Source organism: Sus scrofa, chromosome 4 (genome assembly GCF_054392235.1).
Source record: "Sus scrofa isolate SSC_HxYL_T2T_F1_AM1 chromosome 4, Sscrofa_HxYL_maternal_Yorkshire_Landrace_v2.0, whole genome shotgun sequence".
Lineage (NCBI taxonomy): Eukaryota > Metazoa > Chordata > Mammalia > Artiodactyla > Suidae > Sus > Sus scrofa.
The window spans coordinates 104,330,988-104,344,782 of NC_139386.1; the positions used below are offsets into that span (position 1 = coordinate 104,330,988).

The 13,795-nt window shown below is 41.1% G+C and overlaps 1 protein-coding gene across 5 annotated transcripts in view; it reads left to right on the forward strand.

The window, feature by feature from the left end:
- PDZK1 (PDZ domain containing 1) overlaps window positions 1–13,795 on the forward strand; it is a 65,821-nt gene that overhangs the window by 50,520 nt on the left and 1,506 nt on the right. For 4 of the 5 annotated variants that reach the window (XM_085023117.1, XM_085023116.1, XM_021089948.2 and 1 more), the window contains 7 exons: window positions 256–472; window positions 1,244–1,490; window positions 3,631–3,767; window positions 4,593–4,788; window positions 7,356–7,552; window positions 11,850–12,068; window positions 12,693–12,983. In XM_085023117.1, coding sequence (XP_084879243.1) covers window positions 263–472; window positions 1,244–1,490; window positions 3,631–3,767; window positions 4,593–4,788; window positions 7,356–7,552; window positions 11,850–12,068; window positions 12,693–12,983 — 1,497 coding nt within the window. In that variant the 5' untranslated portion in view covers window positions 256–262. Of the gene's footprint in view, window positions 1–27; window positions 473–1,243; window positions 1,491–3,630; window positions 3,768–4,592; window positions 4,789–7,355; window positions 7,553–11,849; window positions 12,069–12,692; window positions 12,984–13,795 lie in introns of all 5 variants that reach the window. The other variant, XM_085023118.1, reaches the window with a different exon arrangement.

Consider the following 13,795-nt stretch of genomic DNA (forward strand, 5'->3'; position numbering starts at 1 on the left):
TAAAAAAAAAAAAAAAAAGAAATTAAGCATTGGTGTCCAGTGCCCAGCCAAATACACGGGTCTGAAAGTCAAATGAAAGGTCATCTTTGGGGAAATAGCTTTGGAAATCATGGAAGGTGACCTCCTATACCCTTGGTGTTGCTACTCAAATAGTCTAGATGTGGTGTGATTTAGAGGAAAAGACTTCTAGGAGATAGAGGACAGATCACCTCAATTTGATGTTCTTTCCCATGGATTTGCCTGTTTGTTTTTCAGCACAGAAATGGCTTCCTCCTTCAAGCCCCGAGAATGTAACCTGTCTAAACAGGAAGGGCAGAGCTATGGCTTCTTCCTGCGAATTGAGAAGGACACTGATGGCCACCTGGTCCGGGTGGTTGAGAAGGGTAGCCCAGCAGAGAAGGCGGGTCTGCAGGATGGAGACAGAGTTCTCAGGATCAATGGTGTCTTTGTGGACAAGAAAGAGCATATGCAGGTAAATGGGAAACTTGGGGTTCTTTTGGGATCTCTTCAGCCCCTACTTCTTTGCTGACTATAGTTTTGGGGGTCAATGGAGCTTTCTTGGCTGCCACTCGCAAGGCAGGGCACCCTTAGGGCTGTATTCTGCCAGCTAAATTGAGTCTCCTACAATTAACCATGAACTGTAAAACTTGTTTCTAGATTTGAATAGTGTCAAGTCTCATATGTATTGCAATTTTGCTATAGGCCAGGAACTATGCTAGGCAATTTCATATTCATTATTTTGTTCAATCCTCATCCCAACTCATGGGGTACATATTACCATTTCACAGATGAGGAGGTAGAGGCTCAGATAACTTAGCTTATGTTCATGCAATGAACATATGGGAGGGTCTGGCCTTACCCCAGTTCTGTCTGCCTCTGAGTGGGTGCCTCTTTTCATGATAGAATGCGGTCTCCATAGACCCTGGAAGACCTGTTGTGCTCTAGGGAATCATCCATCCCTAGAAAGGAGCAGTCCTAGTAAAAGTCCCCCGGGCTGGGTTTGGGCTACACTCTTGGTTCCAATATTGCTAGAGGCCCGGCTTCATGTGTACCTGCATCTCGGGAGGGCCTGGGCAGAGATGGCTGGGGCACTCCGCTAACTATTTGGATGTCAGGGGTCAGCCAGTGGAATCTCCAGAGCCATATAACAAGCCAGATAGTGAGCACTCCCCCCAGTCACCACCCTTCAGTGATTGATAGAGGGTTATTGGTTAAAGTTATCTTTTTCCTTTTTTCCTCCTAGGTTGTGGATCTGGTCAGAAAGAGTGGGAATTCAGTGACTTTACTAGTTCTGGATGGGGATTCCTATGAGAAAGCCATGAAAAAGCAAGTAGATTTGAAAGAGTTGGGTCAAAGTCAGGAGTCGAGTTTGAATGATAAGAAACTACCTTCTGTGATGAATGGAGGAGCACAGACTTGGACCCAGCCACGGCTCTGCTACCTGGTGAAGGAGGGGAGTAGCTATGGCTTCTCTCTGAAAACTGTCCAAGGTGAGCCTGAGGGTGAGGCATGGACAACCAACTTTCCAGAAGAAAGATATTGTTATCTGTTAATGACTCTTTTGACTAATTTTTCAAGTTGCCATGGATATCCAACAGCAGCTTCTCTCTCTCCTTCCCTCCCTGGCCCTTCCTATGCTTTGCACAGTTGTGCAAAGAGGAATCAGAATGTTGGACAGCAGTATTGTGTGAGTGGGAGGGGGCTGGGGGGGATGCTGGGTACACCTGTGCCCAGTGTTTGTTAGGCTGAGCATTTGAGGCCAGAGGAACCCTTGGTGAACCTTTGTTATTTTCCAGCTTCCTTAGAGTGAAGGTGGAGGGGAGGATAGAGAATAAGAGGCAAGGAAAAGGAGGTTGTTCACAATAGCTACTTCTGAATAAGAATACTATCTCTTTTTTTTTTGAAAATTTTATTTTTTTATGATTTTTATTTTTTCCATTATAGTTGATTTACAGTGTTCTGTCACTTTCTACTGTATGCTATCTCTTTCCAAAGATCCCTTTTTTTTTTTTTTTTAAGGGCCACAGGTGTGGCATATGTAAGTTCCCAGGCTAAAGGTTAAATGGGAGCTGTACCTACTGGCCTACGCCACAGCCACGGCAATGCCAGACCTGAACCACATCTGGGACCTACACCACAGCTTATGGCAATCCAGGGAGTGAGGCCAGGGATTAAACCCACACCTTCATGGATACGAGTAGGGTTCTTTTCTGGTGAGCAACAATGGGAGCTCCTCATTCAAAAATTGTTGAACACCTATTTGTGTTATTGGACACTGTTATAGTTGCCGAGGACACTGAAAAAACCCCCACCCTCCTGTCTGTGGCATTTATATAGTACCCTCAGCTGTGGCCAAGTTCTGAGGTGCCTGCCTGACCTTTAGCTGAGAGGTATATAGTGATTTGAAAAACTCCAACCTTTTAGAAAGTACTAGAAATTCTGTTCCTAGAATTTCAGAGGTGCAGGCTGACCCCTGCTCAGTTGACCATAGTTTTCTAATGGTTTCACTGGGGTTTAGGTTGCAACCATAGCTGTGTTAGTCTTTTGATTCTATCTCTAATGCTGTTCATTCTCCGTTCTTTCTGGTATTGGAGAGGCACCGGTAGTGGGTCATAATTTGGTAAGTTATAAAGAGCAGACCAGTAATAAACATAAAATAATTTCTAAGGCAGGCTTATTTAACCTGTGGCGAGACATATAAACTAGCCATAAGAAGTATTTCTCAAGTTTGTTAGTTATTACAACACAGTGATGAAGGTGGCCAAGGGAAGCCTGGCATTTCTTAGAGGTTATCAGTAAAATGGAAAAAAATTTTCTAATTCAGATTCTATTCATTTGGGCTTTGTATAATGTATGTGGTGAATGGTTTAGCTTAGCTTATGGAGAAATTGTTTTCTTTATGACAAATATATAACACAGTAGCAGGAGAAATGTTTAAGTGTTTAAGGAAGCAGAATTTAAGCTACTGTTTTTCTTTACAAATGATTTTTCTAGTCGTTATGAAGCTACCCTTTGCCTAGGCTGAAATGGTAGTATCTTGAAAGAATTGACAGCATTTCTTTAAGAAGCTCCTAAATCACCCCACCTACTCAAGACTGTGTGTGTGTGTGTGTGTGTATACTGCCCTCTCCTCCTGGGCCTCTGTCCTCTCTAGCCTGTATCAGTGAGATTTAATCACCTATTGGGATGTGACCGTTGGGGACAGCATTAACTAAAGAGGACAGAATAGAGCAGAGGCCTTCTAATTCTACAGATGCAAAGACAGGGAGTATGATGTGGTGATGCAGCACAGGCATGATTGGGTACCTTCCGGTTCAAGCGGCCAGTGCCACCTGAGATTTCTTCTTTGCATTTCATTGGGCTCAGAAATTTTATTCACAACATAGAGTGCTAACCACTATATGATCACAGCCAGAAATTCTGTTCAAATCAACAAAACCTAACTGAGTAATGGCTGTGTCAAGCTTTGTGCTAGGAGCTGTAATTTAATTCTGGATCAGAAGCCAGAGGCTCTTTGAGTTAGCTCTAAAATGCGAAGTTCTAACTTTATCTTATTGAGAGAAAACCCTTTGCTGTTGGTCTTTCTGTGTAATGAGCTGTGATGTTTGTCTACCTCCTACTCTCTTTCAGATAAAAAGGGAGTGTACATGACTGATATAAAGCCTCAAGGTGTGGCTATGAAAGCTGGAGTCCTGGCTGATGATCACTTGATTGAAGTGAATGGGGAGAATGTAGAAGATGCCAGCCATGAGGAGGTGGTTGAAAAGGTATATCCCAAAGGAGTACTTTTCTTATCTTTCATTCCACTTTCTTTGGAAATGACAGGGAGCAGGAATGGTAGTTTATGATGGGAGGAATATAATAAGGGGAAGCTAAATCTTTGTACTGAGAGCACACAGACCCATTAGTGATGCAAGCAGTGTTAGTATAGGGTTTGTGGATAAGGTTTTTGCCAATTTTACGTTGTTTTAAAGAAAGATGTTCTAAGAACCATTGATTTATCTTTGGGGTCTTATTTATAACTGATTGGAATCCTCCTCTGAATTTAAAATAAATTCAGTGTTGAGTCAATGTTACTAAAATGCTTCAATATAAGCTGGAAGATAACCAAGGTGGGTGATGAATATCGAGATGCACGTGGGGAGTCAAACTGGAAGGCCTGTTATATCCCAAATCTTACGCCCCAGCATGGTGCTGTGATGCATGGAAAACACTCAGACATCTTCCTCTGGGCCATAGGGAACCTGGAAAATTGACCTACTTTATCTTCTCTAGGTTGAAGGATCTTTCAAAGCAGACCTTTACTTTCTTTTCCTTTCCAAACTCCATTCCTAGTCTTCACCTATATGCCTTTCCAAGTTTTCTGAATTCCAGCTCACAACTGGGTTCCCTTAGCATCTGTGTGGGTGAGGTCATACTTAAAACAAAGGGAAAAACAACTGTAGAAATGATAAATGCCAGTATTACAGCCTAAACTCCGGCCTTACAACCCATATTTCCTGTTGAATCTAGAGACTATGTGCCTCTGGAAACTTTTCCCAGCATCATTCTTGGAGATTGAGGTTGCTCCTCACCTGTATGTGTTGCTGCAGGTGAAGAAGTCCGGAAGCCGTGTTATGTTCCTGCTAGTGGACAAGGAAACTGACAAGTACCATAGTGAGCAGAAGATAAAAGTCAAGAGAGAAACAGCCAGTTTGAAACTGCTACCCCACCAGCCTCGGATTGTGGAGATGAAGAAGGGGAGCAATGGCTATGGTTTCTATTTGAGGGCAGGCCCAGAACAGAAAGGTAAGGCAATAGAAGAGCAAAAAACCTGGCAGTGGAACCATCCAATTCTTTATCCCAGCCTGACTCCCACGTTCCATTAGGCCCCCACTCCCCATCGAATTCATAGAGGAGACAGTAAGAAACTAGAAAGCATAGCTGGGTCAGTTTCCACATTATGTGGTGGCCTGATGATGGGCAGCCCTCGGTTTCCATAGCAGAATAATAAGGCAGAATTTGGGATCTGGGCAGTAGTATGCTGGTAAATTGGCTCTCTTGGGGGAAAAAGCCCCAATTTGTAGCATGTGTTGTTGTTGTTGTTGTTTGTGGTGTAAATACTCCCACCATGTCTGATTTCAAGCTGTCAACATGGAGTCACAGACTGCAAAGTTGAGAAGTTCATGCAGGTTTGGCTCTCAGAAACTGCTGTGAGCCAACACCACTAGATCTGAGGCAGAGGTGTGGGCTGGGATCTGGGACTTGAATAGAACCAAGAGTCTTTCTGATTCCTTGTAATTCAATAAAGAAACGACTGTGGTCCTCCTATGGAAGCTGAATACATTAAAAAAAAAATGTCGGTTCAGGCCATGCAAACTCTTATTCACCCAGAAGCTGCTAGTTTCTTTTCATTGTATTATATGTATATAGTTATGAAATATTAACTTGGTTCATTTATATTAAAAACACCCTTGGGGCCTTTGAGAATATCAAGCGAATCAGACAAGAATTCTTCAGTCAATGAGCCTTCTGTTTAGCAGAGGAGATAAGACACCTATGTCCACAACCGAAGGTAGATGGCAAGAAACACCTTAATACAGGGGCCGATAGAATATTGTGGAAATTCAAGGTTGCAACAAATTTTTGTCACTGAAAAGGCACTGGGAGGCCTCATAGTAAAGGTAGAACTTGAGCTGAAGCTTTGTAGTATGAATAGAACTTGGACAAGCTAAGGGGTGGGGACAAAGAAGTCCAATCCATAGAGATAGGATTGCATGAATAAAGCAGGGAAACATGGGCACAGTTTGATTGGCGTCTAATGTGTAGCACAGAGAACTAGTTAGAAAGGTAGGTTGAAGAGAGGTGATGGAGGTTTAGTGCCAGGTTGAGGAGTTTGGACTTGGTTCTACAGTCAATGGGGAGTTAAATGGTTTTTGAGCATTGTGAGAGAGAATTAAAATTAAGCCTTCAGGGCCTTTGGGGCTTTACACATCTCAATTACTTCTGATAATTCTGCAAGAATTGCTGAAGTTGAGGACTTGAAGATACAAGCATTATAAGGTCAAATAGTTGTGGTATATTTAGTCTCAAGTTCAGGTCTGTTTGGTTCTAAAGCCCATGCCCACGTTGTGCTGAGGACTGACTTGGTCAGACATGGCATCGAGATGAAGCTGAAGGCAGATGTGCACTGGAGAAGGTAGAATTCAAGACAAGAAATAATGCAAACTGCATTTTGGGTAGAGGAACTAGGCCTAGAGGAGCTGTTTAACATACTAAGGTAGCATTGAAGGACTTAGTTGACTAGACATGGAGAGTGGATGCTGAGGAAGAATCAGCTGTTAAGTGTCAGTGACAGGGGGGAGATGGTGCTCCCACTAACAAGTGACCAAGAGGAAGGGCCTTGGAATGGGGAGATGGCCTATATGGTTTTTGGTTTGAATACATTACACTTGAGGAACCTATGGGGTATCCAGTTGGAGATGTCAAGCAACTAGCTGGAAAAGTAAAACTGGAACTTGTTAAAACTGTATGAGGGACACAAAAGGTATGAGAGATGTGGAGGCATCTGGTGAAACAGTTCAGATCAGAAGGCTAAAGACACATCTTGAGGGAGTATCTGTTGTGGCTCAGCGGTAATGAACCTAACTAGTATCCATGAGGATGCAGGTTCGATCCCTGGCCCTGCTCAAGGATCTGGGTTAAGGATCTGGCGTTGCTGTGAGCCATGGTGTAGGTCGCAGATGTGGCTTGGATCCCACGTTGCTATGGCTGTGGGAGGCCAGCAGCTGATTCAACCCCTAGCCTGGGAACTTCCATAAGCCACAGGTTTGGCCCTAAACAGCAAAGCAAAAAAAAAGCAAAAAAAAAAAAAAAAGACACATCTTGTGTCATGCACACAAAATGCATTCACAATCAAACATGCCCAACTGCTACTAAAATGCCAGCATGGATTTTCTAGGGTCTGAATTCTTTGGTTTTGTTCATCATTCTTCTCTTTCTCCTGCTTGTGGCTTAGCTCCTACATAAGATGTATGGATACAAGCATGCACACCGATTTCCTAGGATCTTGGGACCCTTAATGCTTACCATGCTATTTTGTCAGATACTTTTAGTAACAACATGATTCTTTAAGATCCTCTGGTTATTAATGTCTGGGTTTGTTCCTGGAATGAGTTCTGACCAAAGAACAAGGTCTACTGGGATACGTATAGACGGCCTAGGGTGCCAGTGGGAAGGATGGGAGCTGTACTCAGCAGGCTTTTTAATCTATTTTATAAGGCCCTTAGGCTCCAGCAGAAACATCACAGTTTGTTTTTTAGGGATCTTTCTGATAATTTTATTTATTTAGGGTTTTTTTTTTGGGGGGGGTGTAGGTCAAATTGTCAAGGACATAGATTCCAGAAGTCCAGCAGAAGAGGCTGGCTTGAAGAACAATGACCTGGTGGTTGCTGTCAATGGCGAGTGTGTGGAGTCCCTCGATCATGACAGTGTGGTGGAAATGATTAGAAAGGGTGGAGATCAGACTTCATTGTTGGTGGTGGACAAAGAGACAGACAACATGTATAAACTGGTAAGCAACACAAAGCCATATATTCATGAATTAAGATTGGGTCTATTCACTCAAGCCCTCAAACTCTGGCTAAGTTACCACTTCGATTCTTCATCCTGGAAGGAACATAGCAATCATCATTAAGCCTGCATGAAAGCTCAAATGGGTAAGGAGAATGCCAAGTGATTGATACATGAGTTTTAAATACTTAGATTGAGGATTTTAGAAAGAATTTGAAAATATAACTGCAGAATTTCTCTTGGTGACCTGAGAAAAATCTATGAAAAATATTCTGGAAATAAGCAGATGTAGCTCTAACTTTCCCAAATAGGGAACAACTGGATTCTAAACTATAGACCAATAAGTAAGTTCTGACATTCCCATGTAAAAGCCTGGGAGGGATTATTAAACAGTTTATAAGTCCTTAACAAGGGAATAGAATCATAGCATTAACCAAGATCAAGTTGTGTCAAACCTTATTTCCTCTTAACTCTTAATCACAACAGCTAATCTGCATATTTTAAAGTTTTTTTTTTTTTTGCTATTTCTTTGGGCCGCTTCTGCAGCATATGGAGGTTCCCGGGCTAGGGGTTGAATCGGAGCTGTAGCCGCCGGCCTACGCCAGAGCCACAGCAACGCGCAATCTGAGCCGCGTCTGCAACCTACACCACAGCTCACGGCAACGCCGGATCGTTAACCCACTGAGCAAGGGCAGGGACCGAACCCGCAACCTCATGGTTCCTAGTCGGATTCGTTAACCACTGCGCCACGACGGGAACTCCATATTTTAAAGTTTTTATAACATTTATTTTATCATAAAAACTGAGGTTCACTCTAGCTTAGCAGAAATTTGGGGACCTTCTTAAGTACCATCTGCCTTGCTGGGTTGGTTACAAAAATGAACAAAGATGAACTTGTTCTATGTGATATACAATAATGGATACATCCAAAGGTCTGTAAATGATATAGAGGGAGGAATATTATGGGTGGTGGTGGCTGTGGTATTAACCTCCTTTTTAGATTAAAACCTGAAGCTTAGAGAGACTAAGTGATTGGCTAAAGTCACCTAGCTTAGTAAAGACTGAAGCCAATATATGAATGCAAGTTTTAATTCATTATACCATACTCCCTCCAAGCACAACACTTTGATTAGATATTTGAAGAGACCTGTATAATGAAAGGTAAAGAGTGAACTGGATGATAGAATAATTAATGGGTTTTTAGCCAGTTGAACAACCATACCTAAAAAATACGTGACATTGGACAATGTCAACCTGAACAGGTGTCTCTAATGAATGGTTGCTTGTCCTATCCTAGTTTATTATTACCTGTAAATGGAGACATGGAAAATGTATTTGACATATGTGATACAGATGACTTAAGTCTGATCATGAATAATTAATTTACTAGAGACTATAATTAATATTCCAAGTAGTATACTAACTTAAAGCTAAATTGTATGAATGCCAAACGGTCAGACCTAATTTGATGACTAGAAAAAGAGCACAAACTTGATGATACTCTAAGTAGCTGTCCCCTCCCCAAAAAAGTCAATTTAAGGTTATATTAATTGACATTGGGCTTTTGGAGATGATAGTAGTATTGTACTGAGTTGGTCAGACTATACTTTAAACTACCAGTGGTGTAATCTTGGGCAAGTTACCCTCCTTGTGCCTGTTTCCATGGTTGTAAGATGAGGGTAGCTACTGTGACGGGTGGGTATGAGTGTTAAGTGAGTTAATATTTAGAGCATTCAGAATAATGCCTTGCAGTGTTTTATATCAACATTGTGTCCAGTTCTGAGAACCTCACTTTAAGAAGGCCAGTGTCAAGAAAGGTAACCAGGGCAGAGGATTTACAAGACATTATGTGCATATTCAGTTGAACAAGCATAGAATTTGGGGAAGAAAGGAGAACATCTCCAAGAATTTAAAGACTAAATGGTGACTATGTAAGGTGATAGATGTATTAACTAATTTGTGGTAATCATTTCACAAGGTGTATATATATATATATATATATATATGTATATATATATATAAAATCAACATGTACAGCTTGAATATATACAATTTTGTCAGTTATACTTCATTAAGGCTGAGAAAATACATGAAGCAAAAATTTACAAAATTAAAAAGAGAAATATACTTCTACAATAATAGTTGGAGACTTCAATATCCCATTCTCAATAATGAATAGAACAACCAGACAGAAAAAAGCAAGGAACCAGAAGACTGGAACAACACAAACCAGCTAGATTTAACAGACAAACACAGAAGACGCTACCCAACAACAGAACACATGTTCTTCTCAAGTGCACATGGGATATTCTCCAGGACAGACCATATGTTAAGCCACAAAATGTCACAATAGCCAAATGATGGAATCAATCCGATGGAATCAATCTAAGTGTCCACTGACAGATGAATGGAATTTAAAAATGTGGGGTGTGTGTGTGTATATACATACATACATACATACATACATACATACATATATATATATATATATATATATATATATATATATATATATATATATATAAAACATACATATGAATTTGAAAGGCATTCTATGGGGCACAGCTTGACCAAATAGAGAAGCCATAGGGAGCTAGCTTTTGGCTTAAGGACAACTGAAGCTTCCAGGAACAAGCTCTGCAGAGTGGGGGGCTCCCAGTTTGTGGAAAAGGTCAAGCAAAAATCGTAAGGTCACTGCTGTGGCTGTTTAAAAGGAATTCCGGTATGAAGTCCTTTTCAACACTTCCTAGTCATATGACAGAATGACTTAACTATAATTTAATGTTCTGGTTAAAATGAGAGAATTTGGATCTAGAAAAATGACTGTCTCTACCTTCTTTCTCCCTCTTTACCCACTACCCTATACCCCCCAAAGTAAGTTCCATAGGTAGGTAGGTGGGTTGTGGTTGGATCTTTGATATATATCAGTGAATACAACTCCTAAACCAGTTCCTGACATCTACTAGACACCCAAATGTTTGAATGAAGAAAGAGTAAAAGCTCAGTAAGTGTTTAATGTTACTGTACTTGGCCTCAATATTAGCTGCTACTGTCAGATAACGGTTGATTTGCTTGTTTGGGTAGTGATGTCAGAGGCATTTTTTGCATGTGATGAGTCATTCTGATAATTTCCCACATTCTAAAGAGAGAAAGAAATGCGGAGCATTTGCAAGTATATCACTGAAATGTTTGAAGTTATTAGCTAAACTGGGTAACTAGGAGGTTCTGTGCTGGTGCTACGCTTGTTTAGAAAGGCAGATGTAGGACAGATGATACCAGGACCCCAAATCCAATTGCAGCCAGGCTGCTGAACAGTAAGCTCAAGGGCAGAGGATGTTGTACTCATCTTCAATTGCTTGATTTTCTACTCACTGCCAACAAATGTCCTGGACAGCTGTGCGCAGCAATTTAGCTGCTGATCCTAGACCTTATGGTACCCAAATATACTCTTTTAATCCTCACAACTAAAACCAACAGCCAGCTAAACTCTTTATTCCCTCTCATATTCATATATATATATATATATATATATGACAACAAAAAACCCAGTCACATGCTTCCTGTTCTCTACCTCTTTTTGCATTTAAGACAATCACTGCCTTCTTCATATGGATTGTCTAGAGTTGAGATGGATTAGAAGTATTTAAAGATAGTGAGTCTAGTATAACAGAAATGTCAGGTGATGGTTACAATAATAAACAGTATTCAAGATTGGAGGGGGAGGTGAGAGAACCAAGTAGCAAAGCATTGGAATTAACTTGTTACCGTATGTGACCAACTGTGTGATTGCCACCACCCTCTACCCCTCTCCCCAATTAATTACTGTGCTTCAGATAGTGATAAAAATACTGTCTCATGTTTTACTTTCTCTAATGTGTTTAAGCTCTGAAGACTACCTTATTGAAGGGGAAGGGCCAGGTGAACCTACTTTGCCCAGAATACTGGGCAAGTCAATGTTGATAATTTCCCAGCAAGGAGAACGCCTGTAGTTTGTTCAGTGACTCGCTCAATATCATGGAAACAAAACCCAGTAATTCTGGTAGACTTATTTTTGGATTCTTGTACAACATTCTGTACTGCTTTTATTTTATGTATACATACATTTGTTTACATGTTTATGCTCATTACTCCTTAACAAGCTCAATTTTGCTTTATATCTCTTCTGTTTGGGTCATAATTATATAGCTCACAACCAGATGTATCTGGAAGAGGAGTGGAACATGTATGACGCCTTGTAAATTAAACCAGCACACTTAAAGTGCAATTTCTAATGTTTTTTCCCCCTTTGTTTTCAAAAGGCTCGTATTTCTCCTTTTCTCTACTATCAAAGTCAAGAACTGCCCAATGGTTCTGTCACGGAGGCCCCTGCTCCTGCTCCTCTGGAGGTCTCCAGTCCAGACACTACAGAGGAAGTGGGAGATCATAAACCTAAACTCTGCAGGCTGGTTAAAGGTGAAGATGGCTATGGCTTTCACTTAAATGCGATTCGGGGTCAGCCAGGCTCGTTCGTCAAAGAGGTATGGTGATCTGGTTCTGGCAGCCCAATGAACACAGCCAGTTAGAAGGGCCTCAGTTTCTCTCATTCACTGATGCCTCAGTAAAAAGTACACTGAGGGTCTCCTTGGGTTCAAATATGTGCTATAACGGTCCCGTACCATTTAAGATAGTTGCTAGCATGTCCCAAGCTCACATCTTTTGTTTCCTAGACATCTGTTCCACATAATTGTCTCTTTAATTACTTTAAACAGAGTAAGTTGGCACGACTGCAGTTGACAGTCACTAACAACTCTGACTGGGAGTGATACTTGTTTGCTTCTGTGCATTTGGCATAATGCCCCTACCCTGCAGGGACTGACAGTGAGATGATTGCTGCGAAAGCTCTCAAGTTGGGAATGAAGAAGGGGGACCTATGAAACCTAATGCCTTCAACCCCAGAAGACATACAATGTGATATTCAACCACTGTGACACTACTCATTTGAGTGGGGAAGTTGTAGCTTTTACAAGCAGAAAAGCACTAGAGCACCATTCTCAGCTTCTGTATGTCAAGGTGAAATAACATCACCTCTCCTCTGAAGAATAGCTAGTCTAATCTTCTGTTGTCCGTGTTTGGAGGTGATAACTCAGGACTTCTGCTCACAGGTACAGAAGGGCGGCCCAGCTGACCTGGCTGGGCTGGAGGATGAGGACGTCATCATTGAAGTGAACGGAGTGAATGTGCTGGATGAGCCCTATGAGAAGGTGGTGGACAGAATCCAGAGCAGTGGCAAGAATGTCACGCTCCTAGTCTGTGGAAAGAAGGCCTATGATTATTTCCAGGCTAAGAAAATCCCTATTGTTTCCTCTATGGCTGATCCACTAGATGACGCCCCTGATTCTAAAGAAGGAACGCTGGAGGAATCGGAGCATGACTCGCACACGGCAAAAGAAAGAGTGAGTGATGACACATTTCTTTTAATGATCTGACTAACCAGAGTATAGTAAAGTCCTTAATAAGCGCATTACACATCTATGTTTATCTCAGATTTCCTAAAATACTAGAAAATTACAGTGTAACAAGAACTAGCACATCCAGTTATTGAGGGGGAGAGAAGGTAAAGACAACACACTTCTTATTTTTCACTGCGTGGAATTGACAGTAATTGCCTAAAGTTCATAAATCGAGAAATAACAGAAGCTTATCAAAATTATAACAGGAACCACCAGAAGAACCTGAATCAGACTCTTTACGTACAAATTCTGGATCTGCCATTTATCATCCTTGGCCAAATGGATTTATTCTCTGTGCCTCATTTTCCCCACCTTTAAAATAAGGATAACTTGTAGGATTGTTATCAGGATTATGTTAAATAAGATTTTTAAAGTGCTTTGAACAGTGCCTAGTTCATGGTAAGAGTGAAATGAATGGTGGTGGTTAGAGACAGTATTGTTCTTATTATTCAAGTCTATTACTAGGGAAGAGTAAGCATTATTCTATATGTACTTAGATTAGATAAATTCCTTGGTAAGTCTCAACCTTTCACAGATGAACTTGAGAACTGACCTATCCAAAAGCGAACTGACCTATCCAAGTTCATAAAGGGAATGTATAGCAAAGCCAAAACGCTAATAAAAGCTTTATACACTTTCCATTACATTAATTCTACTGATTGATAATATATTAAAAAAATACTCATTAAAAACTATTTTTTTTGGCCATGCCTGCAGCATGCAAAAGTTGTAGGGCCAGGGATCAAACCCACACC